The sequence below is a fragment of the Ictidomys tridecemlineatus genome, chromosome 6 (assembly GCF_052094955.1).
Source record: "Ictidomys tridecemlineatus isolate mIctTri1 chromosome 6, mIctTri1.hap1, whole genome shotgun sequence".
In the NCBI taxonomy this organism is placed as follows: domain Eukaryota; kingdom Metazoa; phylum Chordata; class Mammalia; order Rodentia; family Sciuridae; genus Ictidomys; species Ictidomys tridecemlineatus.
Genome location: NC_135482.1, coordinates 31,803,958 through 31,820,975, shown reverse-complemented (window position 1 = coordinate 31,820,975; position 17,018 = coordinate 31,803,958). Strand labels below are relative to the sequence as shown.

The following is a 17,018-nucleotide window of genomic DNA, read 5'->3' as shown; positions in this document are numbered from 1 at the left end:
ATTCTTATTTGGTTCAATAATGAATACCTCAATAGAAACACGAGGGCATTGTATTTTAACATTTCTTTTTGTATTAATATGTGAGTATATAACTCTGAATTAGAAATTCACCATGGTAACTAATTAATGGTTTAACATATAGTGATCAAAAGCACTAACGTATTTACATAACTAAAGATCAAATCAAAATTCTAAAGTGAATTGAAAAATCAATAATTCTGCCTTTCACTAAGAGTTTTAAACATTGTTTACTGTAAAATATAGAACAATTGACCTTTAGAATGCATCACTGTACTTACCTATATAAAAGCAGAAGTTAATTCTGTTTTTGAAATGAAACTATTTTTCCTGTTTTATTTCTTTTCAGAACCTCTTCTGAATTCAAGTAACTAGTGAGATTACATAAGGAGATAGGCAGTGTTCCTTTATTTTCTCACTAAACACAAGAGTAATCCAAAGGGATTACTTTCACTGTAAGAAAACAACTTTATAATGGGGTTATCACTTATAGTGATCTGAATTTAATCCCTAGCAGTGAACAATGAATATGTCAATAGCTTAACATTTTGTTTAATGATTTAATAGCTACTAGACAGGTAAAGTTTCCTTTCAAAGGTGATTTATTTGATTATTTCTTTAAAACAAAAAAAAAGTCCATGTTAGCATTATTACTTAGTGTTTATCACAATTTCCATGGAACCTAAATTCCTATCTTGTCAGCCAACTTCAAATAAGGCCTACAAAAACCTTGGTACAAGAAATGATAACAGATGTTCCTGAAAATTGTAACACTATGGAAATTCGAAATAATTTCTCAAAGTTGGGTGGAAAATTGAGGGAGGAAGGAATGAAAGAACAAGATAAGAGAATTTCAGCGATAGAATTGTTAAAAATCAAATTCTTTCAAATTTAAAAGTGGAAACAAAAGGAAAGAACACTGAGTTCAAACCTGCACTATCGTATGAATAAAAGGAAAGAAATGGGAAACAATGAGAATCTTAATCAATATCCACAAATTAGAACTACGTGAAATAACATTTCTACTTACATACCCTGACATATAGGGCAAGGGTCAGCTAAAAAAATAAAATAAACTGTAGAAGGATTCAGTTAATAGTATAAAAATGATAAAACTGTTTTGCATATGATTACCTCCCATGTTCACTGTCAGGGAGGAAGGGAGCAATTTAATCAGGAAAGGAGGAAAGAAAGGCAGGCAGCAGGCAGAGGAGAAGTGAGGAAAGAAAGAAGGACAGGAGGGAGAAAATATATCTCTAATTAAAATCAGGCAACCAAATGCATCCTGGCACTATAATGACTGTCGGTCAAGATAGAACCTAAAAAATCCATTCAATTCACAGATTTTTACTAGAATGCTTGGGATGGTGCTAGTGCTTTTGTAAATACCTAGCTTTTTTAAGCACCTTAGATAAAGTACTACGAAGACAATTTTGTTGATAGTATACCAGAATAAGTCTTTTTATCACGCAAGTTTCCCTCTTTATGTTCAGAGACAAATGCTAATAATTTTGGTATACAGATCACTATTTTATCCATTTGAGGAACACTGAATTTTATCACTTCAACTTTATTGCTTCAACTTAGGTAAATAGAGAATAAAGAAACAATACTATGACTCTTTGATTTCCTCTCTGACACATACATCACTCAAAGAATGAACACATACAAAACATTGGTTTTATTATTTATAAGACCTAGATTACCAGACAGCAAAAGCCAATGTATAACTCTTAGTATAAGTTTCTTTAGAAAAGTCGCTGTTTGTATGCAGAGCTTGGCCTGGCCTCATCTAGACCCGCTCTGATCCTCTGCCATGACTTTCACATGTCCCAAGAGCCACTTGTTGCATAGGGTTAAATAGATAGAAGGGTAGAGGAAATGGCAGACATGATATGCTGTAAAATCTAAATATTAAAAGAACTAAAATTTGAATGAATGCAGTTAATAGCTGTTATATAATTCACAGATTTAAACATTCTAACTATAAAATGTTGAAAAAGATATTACAACACATTTTAATTTTACTTCTTCATGCGTACAGTTTCAATATTTTGTGTAATATTGAGAATTGTTTTAGCATTTATATAGTTCACTTTCTATAGAAGCTATAGGAGGTTATCAAATAATTCCCATTAAATCAGCTAGATCTGCTGCATTCCTAATAAATAGTTCACTGCTTGAACCTATGATAATTAAAGGTACACTGGAAATCTTACACCAAAAACAAAAAACCAATCTCACTAGTTTGTATTAATGACTGAATACCTTAACATGATTTATTCATTTTTAGTAGTTATATTTAAAATAGTCCCCACAAACATGAGCAGTATTAAAGCAAGTCAGAAAGAACGATTTGAATTATGTAGACAGCAGCAACACATCTCCTACAGTTGTTTCTGAGTCCTGACTGTGGTTGGAGCTGATGCCAGTGTCCGAGTCTGTGTCATTTGTATACGTGTTAAATGCCCTTTGAGTAAAGGGAGGAGCCTCCCCACTGCTGCTGGCAACCTCAGATTCCTTCCCTCTGTTTTCCTTTGACTGGCAGCCATCTTTGTTGCTAATGTGAAGCAAATTGAGTTCCTTGGCTAGGAGTTCATATTCTTTTGCTTTCATCTGAAGCAGTGAGTCACTGTATTTAATCTCTTTCTGGATGCCACTCAAATGAGAGTGGATTTTCAAACCGGCTTTCATGCTTTTCTCCAGATCACCCTTAACACTTTCTAAATTAGGGCTTTCCAGTTCACTAGCAACTGCCCCTTCTGCATCTTCACCTATTTCGATGCAAACATTTTTTACCTCCTTTTCTATTTCAGCAGAGAGCTTATCAATGAGCACTCTGTAATATTTCAGTCTTTCTTCCAGCTGTACAATTCCATCCCTTTCACTCAGGTCTTCCAGAATCTGGCTTTCCTCATAGGGCGAGTCCAGCTTTTGCTCGACTTCACTGAAACTGGGCATGAGATACGCATCCTGAACATAATTTTCTCCATCATTTTCTACCCGATCAAGGTGGAACTTAGCTTCACACTTTTCAATTTCCAGATCCAGCTCTTTCATTCTCTGGACTTGCTGGTGAATAGTATGATCCTGGGAGATAATCAGATGAACTAATGTCTCCATATTTTCTCGGTCATGAGAAACTGTGTCCTGCTTAATTTTCGCCAGTTTCCGAAAAGTTTTTCTGACTATTCTTTTTTGTTTGTCTGGTGGCAATGTCTTCATGTAATTTGCTGGGCTGAGCTCCCACAGTTTCTCTGTGTTTTGCACTAATTTTGTCTCAGCTGTCCTCCACAAAGGAACGGGAAGAAAAGCATCAGCTTTAACCAAAACAAATTGCATATTAGGCTGCTCATCTCCCCATGCTTTCCAGAGCTTCAGGATTCTGGTTAGTGGAGGAAGAGCCCTTTCTGAGCCTCTCCACTTCTCTATGATGCAGTAGTCACTGGGCTTCCCCAGCAGAAATCGTTTATCTCCAAATGCTGTCTCATGTTCCTCCAGCAGAGCCTGAATGACATCAGCAGAGGTGGTGCGTTTAGTTAATCCACAGACAATCTTCTCTTCTTGGCAAACCCAAACCACAATTTCCTTCTCTTCTGAATCCATGTCTTTAGTTGGAGATCTGAAAGAAAAACAAAGTACCTTATATTTCTGTCATCACGTGTGTAAACTCACAAAGACAATCTAACATTAATACCCTTTCTAGATTTTGCACTTAATGAGAGATGCACTTTGAGGTCGTGACTACATAAAACTCAGAAGACTTAATCCCAGAAAAGAAGAACAACAAGAAGAAGGGAGTGTGGGTTGGCAGGGGGGGCAGGAAGGAAAAGGGGGAAGGGAGGAGGAGGAAGAACATCACCAACAACTGTGGAAAGTATATTTATTTTTTTAAAATGTCCTAATGGGTCATGGAAAGAGCAAATTATCAAGAAAGACAACTGAAGCTATGTTTATTTGTCTTTAGAAGTTAACCACAGTATATCCACAGTCAGATTTGTTAGAGTTAAGGCAGTAATTGGAGAGGAGATGAATAAGAGGAAATAAAATGAGCCCACTTATGCTGAAGACTAAAAACTGAAGAAGGATCACAAAAACAGGAAGGAAGGAGATGATACTAGATGATATTGGATCATAAAATCAAAAACAGTCCAATATTGAAACCAGTGATTCTTTCATTCAGGGAGTGTTTATTATATGCCATTATGTGCCAGACATGTCTGCAGATACTAAATATATAGTAATACACAGAGGACAAGAGCACAGACATGGATATGTAACTAATATAGTATCAGATAGTGGTAAATGCTATGAAGAAAATTGACCAGGATGAAGGGATAGAAAATGTCTTGGAAGAACAAGAGCTCTACTTAGAGAGCTTAGGAGAGACTTCTCTATGGAGGTGACATTTAACTAGGAACATAAAGGAATTAATCAGAAACCTAAGGGAAGAATTCTAGAAAGAGACCACAGAAATAAGCGCATTTAGTTTTAATGGGAAGCCCGAAAAGTAGGACCATGACCTTGTGTACATTTTTCGTGTATCTGGTTTCTGCTTGTTGAATGAACTATTTAAAAAAAGAAAAATAGAGGGAGGAAGGCTAAGTTGGAAGCTTATTGAAGCAGTCTAGGAGAAAGATAATGGTATCTTGGACCAGAATTTTATCAATGCACATAGTAGGAAGGGGTCAGAGTTGGAACATACATATACATATTGTTTTGATAGTACTTTCTCTTATAAAAACTGGGAGAGGATGCATTAGTCTATTTTCTATTATCACAACAGAATACCTGAGGCAACCTACTTTATCAAAAAAAAAAAAACAGAAGAGGTTATTTGGGAGGTGTTTTGGAGGTGCAAGGTCTAGATTCTGTATCTGATAATGGTCTTGTTGACAGACTCGGGAGATGGCACAGAACATCACATGGCAAGAGATGGCAAGCTTGCACATGTATGTGTATTCTCTCTCTCTCTTTTCTTATAAAGCCACTAAAATAAAATCATGGTAACTTGACCACAATGACTTTATTTAATCCTAATTACTTTCCAATGACTCATCTCTGGCATCATGAATGGAATTAGCTTCCATTTTCTTAGTACAATTAGCACATGGCATTGAGATTAACCTACTGCCTGAAGTTTTGGGGGACAAACCATATTCAAGTGACAATGCTGAGGAGAAAAATAGTTTTCTAGAGGGAAAAACAGTTTCCTTTAGTAAGAGAAGCAAGGAAGTGCCATGATTTCTAAGCCATTCTTATTGGAGAATTTTCAAGATCATATTTCCCATCGTGACTATAAATGAAACTGACTATGTCTTTCATAATAGGTTTTGCTAAGAAACAAAAGAGATGAAATAAATTATACTCCAATATGATTTATGGTGACATAAAATTTTTTGAGTAGAAACTGTCTTCTTGTAAAAGTTAAGGCAAACTCATTTATTGCTTTATTTATATAATACCCTCAAAGCATATGACTCCAGGAAGCACACACTGAAGATTATTTTCCTAGTTTCTAGAATTTTTTCACCACTAAGAATTTATAGGGCTTATATTTTAGTAGCAATAGTGACTGATCCTATGTTATCACATTTATTTTATTTTTTTTTAATTTTTTTAAAGAGAGAGAGAGAGAGAGAGAGAGAGAGAGAGAGAGAGAGAGAGAGAGAATTTTTAATATTAATTTTTTAGTTTTCAGCAGACACAACATCTTTGTTTGTATGTGGTGCTGAGGATCGAACCCGAGCTGCACGCATGCCAGGCCAGCACAATACCGCTTGAGCCACATCCCCAGCCCATCACATTTATTTTAAATGAGCTAATTATTACACCTATTCCTGAGGTGAGAAAAAAAAAGTGACTACTAAAGGGGGAAGAATAAATCAACAACACCAAGAAATATAAAAGATGAGGTCTAGCTCCTAATGAAGAGCATCCAGGAAAACTTAACCACTTTATAAGTGGTTACTCACAATCCACAGTGAATTGTTAATGTTCTCTTACACAACGTTTTGCATTCAATGACTCAGAATGTGATGATAATCTATTTTGAAGTAAGTGTGATATTGGGACAATGCTTGTAATTCCTCATTTAATGATTCTTAACAGTAAAACAAATGAAGTTAAATTATTTTTTATGTTCTGAAAATAGTACAATAGTGCAAAAACATTACATTAAAATGTTCTAAACAAAATAAACATGTTTTCAAAGGAACTGATTGATACCAACTACTCTCTGTATTATGGCTATATTGCATAAATTAGCTCTAAGTAAATTCTCACTTTGATATATTTTAATAATTGTATGCAATATTCAAAATTACTATAAATGGTTTTTTACCATTTGATTAGGCATAAACTTATTTGGATGATTTGAAAAGCAGTACTCAAACTCTGTATTTACTGCATGTTAAATTCAAACTAATTTCATATGAACTTCTCATAAATAATAGTAAAATTAAATTAAAAATCAAGATTAAATATCAACCTTAGATAACGATGCTATGAGCTGTCCGTGTTTAAACCAGAGACATCTTTATGCTATTTTTTAGTGCTTAGGGATAAACTCTTTAAAAAAGTCCTACTAAAATATACATCATTGAAGATTTTCACTATCAAATAGAAAGCATTTAAAATATCCTAGGCACTGTTCTCAGTTCTTGTATATATTAAGTTATTTAGTCACCACCATTCTGTATTATAGGTGGTAACATTAATCTCATGTTACCTATTAGGAAACTCTGGGGATGTTAGCAACTTGCCTAAGGTCACACAGTAGTACTGGTGAGGATTCAAATTCAATCAAGAAAATAGGTTCCAGGGTCTACAGTCCTAACCAATATACTGTAAAAGCAAATTTATAAATGTAATGATTTATTTATGCACATGGATTTAATTGGAAAAAAAACCTATTTTTAAAAATAACTTTATCACATAAATTATGACAGCAATGAAAGTAGAGTGTCCCCTTAAAGTACTCAGCTGGTCAGGGAAGGACTTCTCCCAGTGGCCAGTCATGGAAGAATGTGTCCCTGAATATGTTGCCTTCTGTGCCTTTGAAAAACCATAATATTGTTCCTAAGCTGATTCTGTAATAAACTTTTTCTGAGTGGTCTTGACATCTTCTTTAGTTGAGGAATCTCTCATATATTCAAAAGTCCTTCCTGTTGTCTTCTCAGAGTAGTCTTCGCGTCTTGTTCTTTTCTATGGGAGGGGAGAAGGCCATCAGTTGTGGATCTATAGCTGCGGATGACACATGACTTAAATTCTTAACCCCCTGCACTAGAAATTTGAACCTTCAGCAGCAGTGACCTTTTGAATAGTAGAATAACAATATTTGTATATGTGGCAATTTCCTGGTACTTATTCCAATTAGGATGCTTCTGCTCTGTAAGGACCACATTTCTTTTATATATTGCCTCCCCAAGAGGCCTGCTAGTTTTCAACTCCTGTAGATAAGTAGCACTATGGTCATGATGCACAGCCAAGAAACATGTGATTAATTCCATGTTACATATGAGACAACTGATGCTTTTATTAAAAACCTCACAGTCTCACTGGCTCCAGGTCTTTCTTTTTAAGTTTTTAGAAGTATGTACAGAGTCCTCACATATTCAGGTCAGCTATTACTACATATTTTCTAGAATTTTTACAATGATCATTCAAACCAAATAATTTTCCAAACTTCTGTTATTTGAGGGAACACATTTAAAAGTAATGACCATTCATTACAGAATTTAGGCAGTAAATCTCCCACAATTAGCATATGCTTCATCATGTCTAGAGTCTATTTTATAGCATGCTTAGGATTTTGAAAACTGTAGTTATTTTATAATATGGCTCTGACTTTCTGTCTATTCACTCAATAAATATTCTCTGAGCACCTCCTCTGTGGCTGGTACTGTCATGGGAAATGTGCACAATACAGCCACATACGATTTATGGGACAGTATCTCTGGCATATTGTGGGAAACAGGGATATGGTTGGGAAGGTAACATTTCATTTAATTTCAGTTATAGTGCTAAGTTTCTTGTTATATTAGTGATGCTCTAATGCTAGACTGACAGGCTGGAGGCCTTCAGCATCAATTCATAAAGTAAAAAAAAATCAATAAAAATATAAAAAGGAGAGAAAGTATATATTATTCAAAATTAAGCTGATTTAGAAATAATAAATCACCATTGCTTTAAAGATATAATAGTTTTTATTTGATCACAGCCCCCAAGAAAACCTAATCATCTTGGGTGAGTAAAATAATTTAACATTAGAATTGGGAATAAATAAGATAAAGGCGTTCCTTTCCCAACCTTTGAGAGTGTACTTCTAGTAAATGTAGTGACATCTACATGTAACAAAAGGTTAAAGATACAAACAAACCAGAAAAATTAGTTATTCATGTAATATAATGTAATAAACAGTTCTTATCCAATGGATTCAGATCTATTGCTTGAGACACGTACCTTCTGATTTTAATGCAACATATATGAACATCATCCCTGTTTCACAGATGAGAGAACTGAGACAAGGAGTGACTAACAACTTGCCTAAAGTGACACAGTTAGGAAGCAGGAACATTTCTTCCAGTTCTGGATTTGATGCTAGTCTAGTACTAATCCCTGAAAATATATTAGAATAACCTACCATCTTATAACAATTTCACAATTTATGAACAGGTTACATGTCAATGGTTATTTTTAATTAATTAAATATATGTTTTTCCCATAGAATTACTATTTCCCCAGCTATAATCAAAGTCCTGGTTTGAACACTTTTTGGTAAAATACAAGTATGCCTTCCTTTAACTGTAGCATTCTTCTGTTTGAACATCTAGTCTAAAGCCAAGTATTCAAAGTCCCATGTATCTGAGTCTTTAATAGTGAGGGAACAGGGACAAGGAGATTGATGATAGACGCTGAGGTTAAAATGGACAGTGGCTCTGGAAGGGGTCCTCTGTTGATACCCTGGGAAAGAGTAACCAAAAGGTGGATATCTTGTTGGGAGGTTATACAGAAATACAATAGCTATTTCCAAGTATAGGTTAGTTATAAGTTCACTGGTTTTAAAATAAAAGACTACATAGATTAAAGGATTGTGTGTTACAGATTAAAAACATTAAAAATTGTATATGTATAAGAATAAAGTGACCATCGTACTCAAATTTAATTCACACCAGTTAAATTTGAAATTTTAGCTTAATTGAATAACTTGTTCACTCCTGTGATTTGCAAATAGATATGAAATTTCATATGCCAAAATCCAGTCAGGTCATCGGTTTAAAAGTATAATACTTGCATTCCTAACATTTTATTATCCATGAAGTTTCTTGGATAAACTATATGGCTAGAAAGATTTCAATCAGTTATCTACATGATCACATAGAACAAGATAATTTACCAGATGTCTACTTTAAGCAGGCAAAAGTAACTAATAAATAACAATATTTATTTAAAATATTGCCTTGCATAATGTTAAGTAGTGTATCTTATATTTTGGTTTTAATTAACATACCACAATCAGTAAAATAATGAATTTTACAATGAAATTAATATTTTGAAAATTTGAAAAATATCATAGTTGTGTTTTGGATTAACTGTAACTAGCTTGTTTTTTTCAAAAATGGCTAATAACAAAAAATTATACTTGTAGTCATATCTAAACTGATTCCCAGCAACATATAATTATTTCATGCAATTATCTTTTACTATGTTTTGGTAAATGAAAACTGAATTAAAAGTGATTTAAAATGTTATTCAACAGATTTTATTACAGATTCCAAACCCATTATCATAGAGGTATAATTATGTAGCAAAAATTAATGACATTTCTCATGCACATAATATTCTTATATATGTGTTTTAATACTATATTTAATGTGATAATATTAAACATGATTCTCAGAAATATTGTTTTGTAACTTAGCATACTTCTGTTGAATTTTATTTTAAAATTGTCTATAATCATAATTTTTTGAAATTATTAATATGTATACTAAAGAAAATAAAGATTCATCATTTTAATGAATATACTCTTATTTAATTTGTTGACTTCTTTCTCTCCTCAACATTCATGAGATTCATTTGTAAATATTTGAAAAAATAGTGAAAACACCCAAAATTGAAATGTAAATTTTATTTTATTTTATTTTATTTATTTTTATTTTTTTATTGGTTGTTCAAAACATTACAAAGCTGAAATGTAAATTTTAAATGTCATATTAACCACCATTAACAGACATTTTGAATTAAGTTAATTTTTCTAATCCCATGTACCAGCAACTGTAATACTGCAATGTGCATGTATTTCACTAATATTTCCTTAAAAGACTGCTGCAAATATCAAGTAGAAAGAGTAAAAGAGCTTTGTCCATTGTAAAAATATATGGTATAAATATATATGTTTAACCACAATAACAAAATTACCAATATTATTACTTAGAGACAGGTGTTTTTGTATTCTTACTCAGTAGCCTTCTTGAACTCACAACAGTAGTTAACAATACTATTATACCAATATTTTCTAACCTATTCCATAATAGAGTCATCTTATTCTTGACAAAGTTGCCAAAAACATATATTAAAAAAAGACCGACTTTTAAACAATTGATTCTAGGGAAACTGGTTATCCATATTTAGAAGAATGAGAGGAAGCCCTTATCTCTCTGCATGAAATCCAATTCAAAATGGATCAAAGACCTAGGAATCAAACCAGAAACAATTCGACCTCTACAAGAAAATGTAGGGTGAACACTCCAACATATAGGCACATGCAATGAGTTTCTCAACAGGACACCTAAAGCTCTGAAAATAATGCCAAGAGTTAATAAATGGGATGGCATCAAATTAAAAGGCTTCTGCACTGCACAGGAAACAAATGTGTGAATCGAGAACTCATAGAATGGGAAAAAAACCTTTGTCAGCTACTCTTTTGAATATACAAAGAAAACAAAAAACTTAACAAAAATTATTGAAGGGGCAAAGGAACTAAACAGACTCTTCTTGAAATAAAAAAATACAAGTGGCCAAGAAATACATAAAAATTGTTCAACATCATTAGCAATTAGGGAAATGCAACTCAAAACTACACTGAGTTTTCACCTCATTCTAGTCAGAATGGCAATCATCAAGAACACAAATAATAATAAATACTGAAGAGAATATGGGGGAAAGAAGAAACACTTTCACACTGTTGGTGGGATTATAAATTAGCACGACCAATGTGGAAATCAGTAAGAAATTCCTTAAGAAACTAAGAATAAAACCACCATATGACCCAATTATACCACTCCTTGGTATTTGTCCTAAAGGGACAGAAGGATAGAAGGGACAAGAATTAAAATAATTAAATAATTAATTTTTTTATTGATTCTTTTTAGTTATGCATAGTATTAGGATTCATTTTGACCAAATTATAAAAGCACAAAATATAATTTTTTGTAAGTCCTCAGAACTTCCCCTTTTCCTCCTCTCCTTCCTGTTTCCTTTTCTCTACTAAAGAACTAAATTTAATTAAAGAATTAAAATCATCATACCATAGTAATAAATGCATACCTATGTTTATAGCATCAGAATTCATAATAGTCGAACTATGGAACCAGCCTATGTATCCGTCAGTGGATGAATGAATAAAGAAAATTTGGGTTACATACACAATGGAATTTTATTTAGCCATGAAGAAAACTGAAATTATGTCATTGGCAGGAAAAATGGAAGGAACTTGAGAACATTATGTTGAGCAAAACAAGCCAAAGTCAGAAGGTCAAGGGTCATGGGTTTTATCCCATATGTGGAAACTAGAGAGAAAAAAGGAAAAGAAATGTGGGTAGGAGGAATTCCACGAAAATTAAAGGAAGATCAGTAGAGTAGAAGAAAAGGATTATGGGTAACAGGAGGGAAAGGAAAGGGTAAATTCTGGGGAATGATACTGGCCAAATTATATTGTGATGTTTTGTGCATATATGAATGTATGTACAAACAAATCCCACCATTATGTACAAATATAATGCACCAACAAAAAATATGAGAAAGATTAAAATAAAAAAATGTTAAAAAAATAGATTGGGTGAAAAGACATGTGGATGATATTGTGTGATGGGAATGGACAAAGACACTAGTGAAATGCCAGGGTGGTGGTGTGAGTTGGACATTAGCAGAATGAATTATCATTGCATCTTTCTCTTACTCCTTCCTTGTTATCCATTCTGCTGTGGGTAGAAGGGACAAGAAAAGATTTGAGTTAAGAAGGCGGATTTCTAGGCACTCAGTGTTTAAGGAAAGACAATACCTACAGTCTTTAGAGAACAGAAGAGAAATCCCCAGAGACAACTGTGAGTAATAATAGAGAAATTAAAAATCTTCTCTCATTTAGTCATTGCTGGGTGAGTTGTACACATGAACAACAGGACCAGGTAAATCAGACAGCTTTGTGATACACTTAGCAGTAAAACTACACAGAATATCACATTACCCTGCTTTGGTTGTTCAGAAGACAATCTGGAATCTAATACCATCTTAAAACCATTATGATTCACATGAACTGGGAAACAATATTGTACACCTTCCCCCCCCCGTCCCCCCAAAATCTGGTGATTTGTGTCTTCTGATTGATAAAAGCAGAAGGTTACTAATAATCTACATTTTGTCAGCCTCTGATTAAGGTAATATAGTGTCACAGAATGGTTTTATCCTTGCATTAGAATATAAATAAATGCATTTCACAGCAAAGTCTCATCTCATAAGGAAATGAGAATTGCATTCCCAGTATGTTCTTAACTTATAATAAATTTCTTTAAAATTTTGAACTCAAGGATCAAAAGTGTGTTGTATACATACACAATGGAGTTTTATTCAACCAGAGAAAAAAATAAAATTATGTCATTGGCATGAAAATAGATGAAACTTGAGAGTATTATATAAGCAAAATAAGCCAGACTCAAGACAGTCAAGGGTCAGTTTTTCTTTCATGTGAAAGCTAAAGTGAAAAAAAAAGGGGGACAAAATGGGAGAGTGACATGCAAATAGAAGGGAGACCAGAAACATAAATGATGGAGACCAGGAGAGAAAGGAGGCAAGAAAAATGAGAGGGGCTGGAGTTTGTCTCAGTGGTAGAGCACTTGCTGAGCATGTGTGAGGCACTGGGTTTGATTCTCAGCACCTCATATAAATAAGTTAATTAAATAAAGGTCCATCAACAACTAAACCAAATTTTTTTAAAAATTTAAAAAATAAAAAGAAGAGGTGCTAAGGCACCAAATTTTGTTATATGTGTATATAAATATTACAATGAATCCCACTATTATGTAAAATATTAATGTGCCAATTAAAAGTAAATTTAAAATTTTTGTCTCAATCTCATGTACTCCTTAGTAGATATAAGTTTATTTTACCATGTTATTACTATACAATTTGAAGTCTTAGCAAGGAACTAAAACAGAATTAGTACAACCTGAAGTCATTTATCAGTATCCATAGAGCTTGATTTCAAGACCCGTCCTTACAAGGAACCAAAATCTAAGGATGTCCAGGTTACCTATACACATTTTCCCATATAATTTGAGTCATTTCTAGACCACTGGTAATATCTAATAAAATGCAACCATGTAAATGTCTGTTATGGTGTCTTGTTTGGAGAATAATGACATAAGAAAAAGAAAGAGGTGTACATGTCAGTACAAATGCAAATCTTTTTCTGGTATTTTCAATTTATCGTTGACACCAGAAATGGGGAAACCTCACATGGAGAATTGAATGCATATTATTCATCTATGTGTTCTAATATTCTGATAAATGCAATGTAAAATAATTTTAATGACAAAAATAAAAAATTAAGGAATAATCTGATATAGCAGGAAAAAGATTTTAAAGACTCAGAGCACCCATATTTTTTAAGAAGAATATAAATGACTATGACAGTTATGAAAACCCTTCCAAGACAGTCCCTTCTTCAAAACATCTCTCCAAAACAAATCACAAAGTCTCATAATGAATGAGGACAACCTGACTGACCCCTTTAACACTTCACTGTACATAGAGATAATTTTAAAAACATGTCAGCAAATAATGCTTAGAATTTACTCCACAATGCTAGATTCAAAATGATAATATGAAGGAGAGCCATACAATAATGGACAAGGTCTGACTTCAGTGTATTTATTTCAGGCTCAAATGTGGTGATAATTTGTAGAAATTCACATTGCTTTAAGTAAATAATATAATAAATTAAAGAGAACAGATGAGTTTGAGAAAAGAACAAGTTCACTAAATTATTTTTAAGCTCTATGCCTGAGGTTGTACAGTGGTATTGTAATTTACAAACCTAGCTGTATTTTAGTTATGAAGTTTCAAGTGTTTAGGATGCCATAAATAATCAGTTATGATGCTGAAGAGTTAAATGAAATGTCACAGTTATTTTCAAACTGAAATACCAGATTTCTAAATTTGATAGTATATTTTTCTAAGAATCATAGTCTATCAAAATGCAATTACAATTAATCTAATAAACTAATTATAATTTCATTATTATTATATAAGAAATCAGTATATAATTGTGTAGAACATGACCAACTGGCTTCCCAATAAAAGGAAAGGATGATTCAAAAATAAACAAATTTAGTAATGAAATTGGTAAAGATATATACTTAAATCTTTCATTTTTTAAAGAAAGTTTGTACATAAGTCAAAGTAATGGATATAAGTTAGTTTAACTCCAAATAAACTGTCCATTTTTAATTATAGCATATGTATGAATTATTTGTTTCAATATTCAATTTTAATGGAACTTTAGTTTTACAAAATGTGCTTGAATACTCAGGATAAAAAAAAAAAAGAAGGTTAAAAAAAAGATCTTGATATCCAGGGCATTTTTCTGTAGCTGCGAAGGGAAAATAAGATGTTTAGAGAAAGAGATTTTAAAAGCTCAAGACTATATTGAACATTTTAAGTAATGAGATACACTCTGAACAAATGTGTTATAAAAGTTATGAAAAGATGAATAATAAATTGTATTAAATAAATAATCAAAAGACATAGAAGTTGACTCAAATGGAACCATCATTTGACCCAGCTATCCCACTCCCAGGTTTATACCCAAAAGACTTAGAAACAGCATACTACAGGGACAGAGCCATATCAATGTTTATAGCAATACAATTCATAAGAGCTAAATAGTGGAACCAACCTAGATGCCCTTCAATAGATGAATGGATAGGGAAAATTTGGTATATGTACACAATAGAACATAACTCAGCATTAAAAGAGAATAAAATCATGACATTTGCAGGTAAATGGATGGAGTTGGAGAATATAATTCTAAGTGAAGTAAGCCAATCCCAAAGAACCAAAGGACCAATGCTTTCTTTGATATGAGGATGCTGACTCATGATGGCCATGAGGGGAGTATGGGAGGAATGGAGGAACTTTAGATAGGGCAAAGGGAAAGGAGGGGAAGGGAGGGGGCAAGATGGTAGGAATAATGGTGGAATGAGTTAGAGATCATTACCCTAAGTACCTGTATGAAGACATGAATGGTGTGAAAATACTTTGTGTACAACCAGTAACTTGAAAAATTGTGCTCTATATGTGTAGTTGGAAATGAATTGCATTCAGCCATCATGTATAACAAATTAGAATAAATAAATAATATAATAAAGAAAAAATAAGACATTGTCTCAAAGCCCAACAGCTTTTTGTAGAAAGTCAGTCTGAGAGATTCAAAGGATTTGACATGGAAGAAAGATGCTGGTTTGAATCATGTTTGTGAGGCAGACCTATTGAACTTGTGGGTTAATGTGATTATTGTAGGCTTGGTAGTTGAGGAACAGGACTTAATAGTAACATGATGAGAGAAAAGAGCAGTGGAGGACAGATGAGAGGATATACTGAATAATAACAGCTCAAATTTTTTACATGCCCATTACATTGCCTGCCATTGTTGTATGTTTTTTCTACACATAAACTCAATCTTCATCACAATCCTATCTAATAGGTTCCTATTGTCAATCCTTTATACAGATTAGGAAAAATAAGCATAAGAGATTAAATTAAGTTTAGATAAATGAGTTAAACTGAACTAGACCATTGACAAATTCTCTATTAAGTCTATTATATATATTTCCTCTGCAAACAAAATAAATCCAAGTCAAGCATGTGAGCTTTTTGGGAAAAAAAAAGACTGTGGCATCATAAGAAAAACTTAAAGCAATACATATCATCTACTTTTATATATTATAAATTCATGCAGATCAACTGTCAATGTAATATTGAAAGATTGACTTTCTTGGAAATCAGGAGGCTCCTTCATTCATGGGATTCTGGTTTATTGAGTTTTGTTGTACTTCTTTAAGAAGTACCTAAAAACTTACTTAGCAGTTTAATTTACTGTGAAACTGTAATGTACTTCAGATGGACTTTAACTACAGGGTTGGCAACCTATATGGACCTTTAATCATATCTAGCCCACAGTCTGTAAAGCTGAGCATTAAAAAAAATCTTACTCATTCTTAATGATACTTAATCATAAAATTAATAAAATATGATTTTGGACAAGAAAATTCAAAGTAACTTATTTATCATAGCACCTAGGGAAATACTCATTTCCTTAATACTTTTTTTTTCATATACATCATGTTTTTATATCACAATATTAGTAATACCAACATTTAGTAGGTATTCTCTATGTCCTTTGCCTATTATAATTTTCATGTTCTTTGTTCATTTAATCCTCATCACCCAAAATGAAGGATGTACTACAATTTTGTTATTTTATAGATCATTTCACACTTACTAATTTTATTTAAAATTAAAGTATTAACTCTTTCCCTATGATATAAATGATTATTTACCATATCATATTCAAGTATTAACTCTTCCCCATTATACAAATGATTATTTACCATATCATTTCTGCTATATAGACTGATTGACATTTATTTTAAAATTATTTGAGGAAGATACTTATATTTGTAGGCTTCAGCTTTCTCATCTAAATAACACACAATTCACAG

The 17,018-nt window shown here is 32.7% G+C and overlaps 1 protein-coding gene across 2 annotated transcripts in view; it reads right to left on the bottom strand.

Moving 5' to 3' along the window:
- Positions 1 to 602: 602 nt before the first annotated feature.
- Rassf9 (Ras association domain family member 9) overlaps positions 603 to 17,018 on the bottom strand; it is a 34,112-nt gene continuing 17,696 nt past the window's right edge. The window contains exons 2-3 of one of the 2 annotated variants that reach the window (XM_078053051.1): positions 6,509 to 7,224; positions 603 to 3,640 (exon numbers count right to left, since the gene is read on the bottom strand). In XM_078053051.1, coding sequence (XP_077909177.1) covers positions 2,380 to 3,624 — 1,245 coding nt within the window. In that variant the 5' untranslated portion in view covers positions 3,625 to 3,640; positions 6,509 to 7,224 and the 3' untranslated portion in view covers positions 603 to 2,379. The remainder of the gene's footprint in view (positions 3,641 to 6,508; positions 7,225 to 17,018) is intronic. The other variant, XM_005324413.3, reaches the window with a different exon arrangement.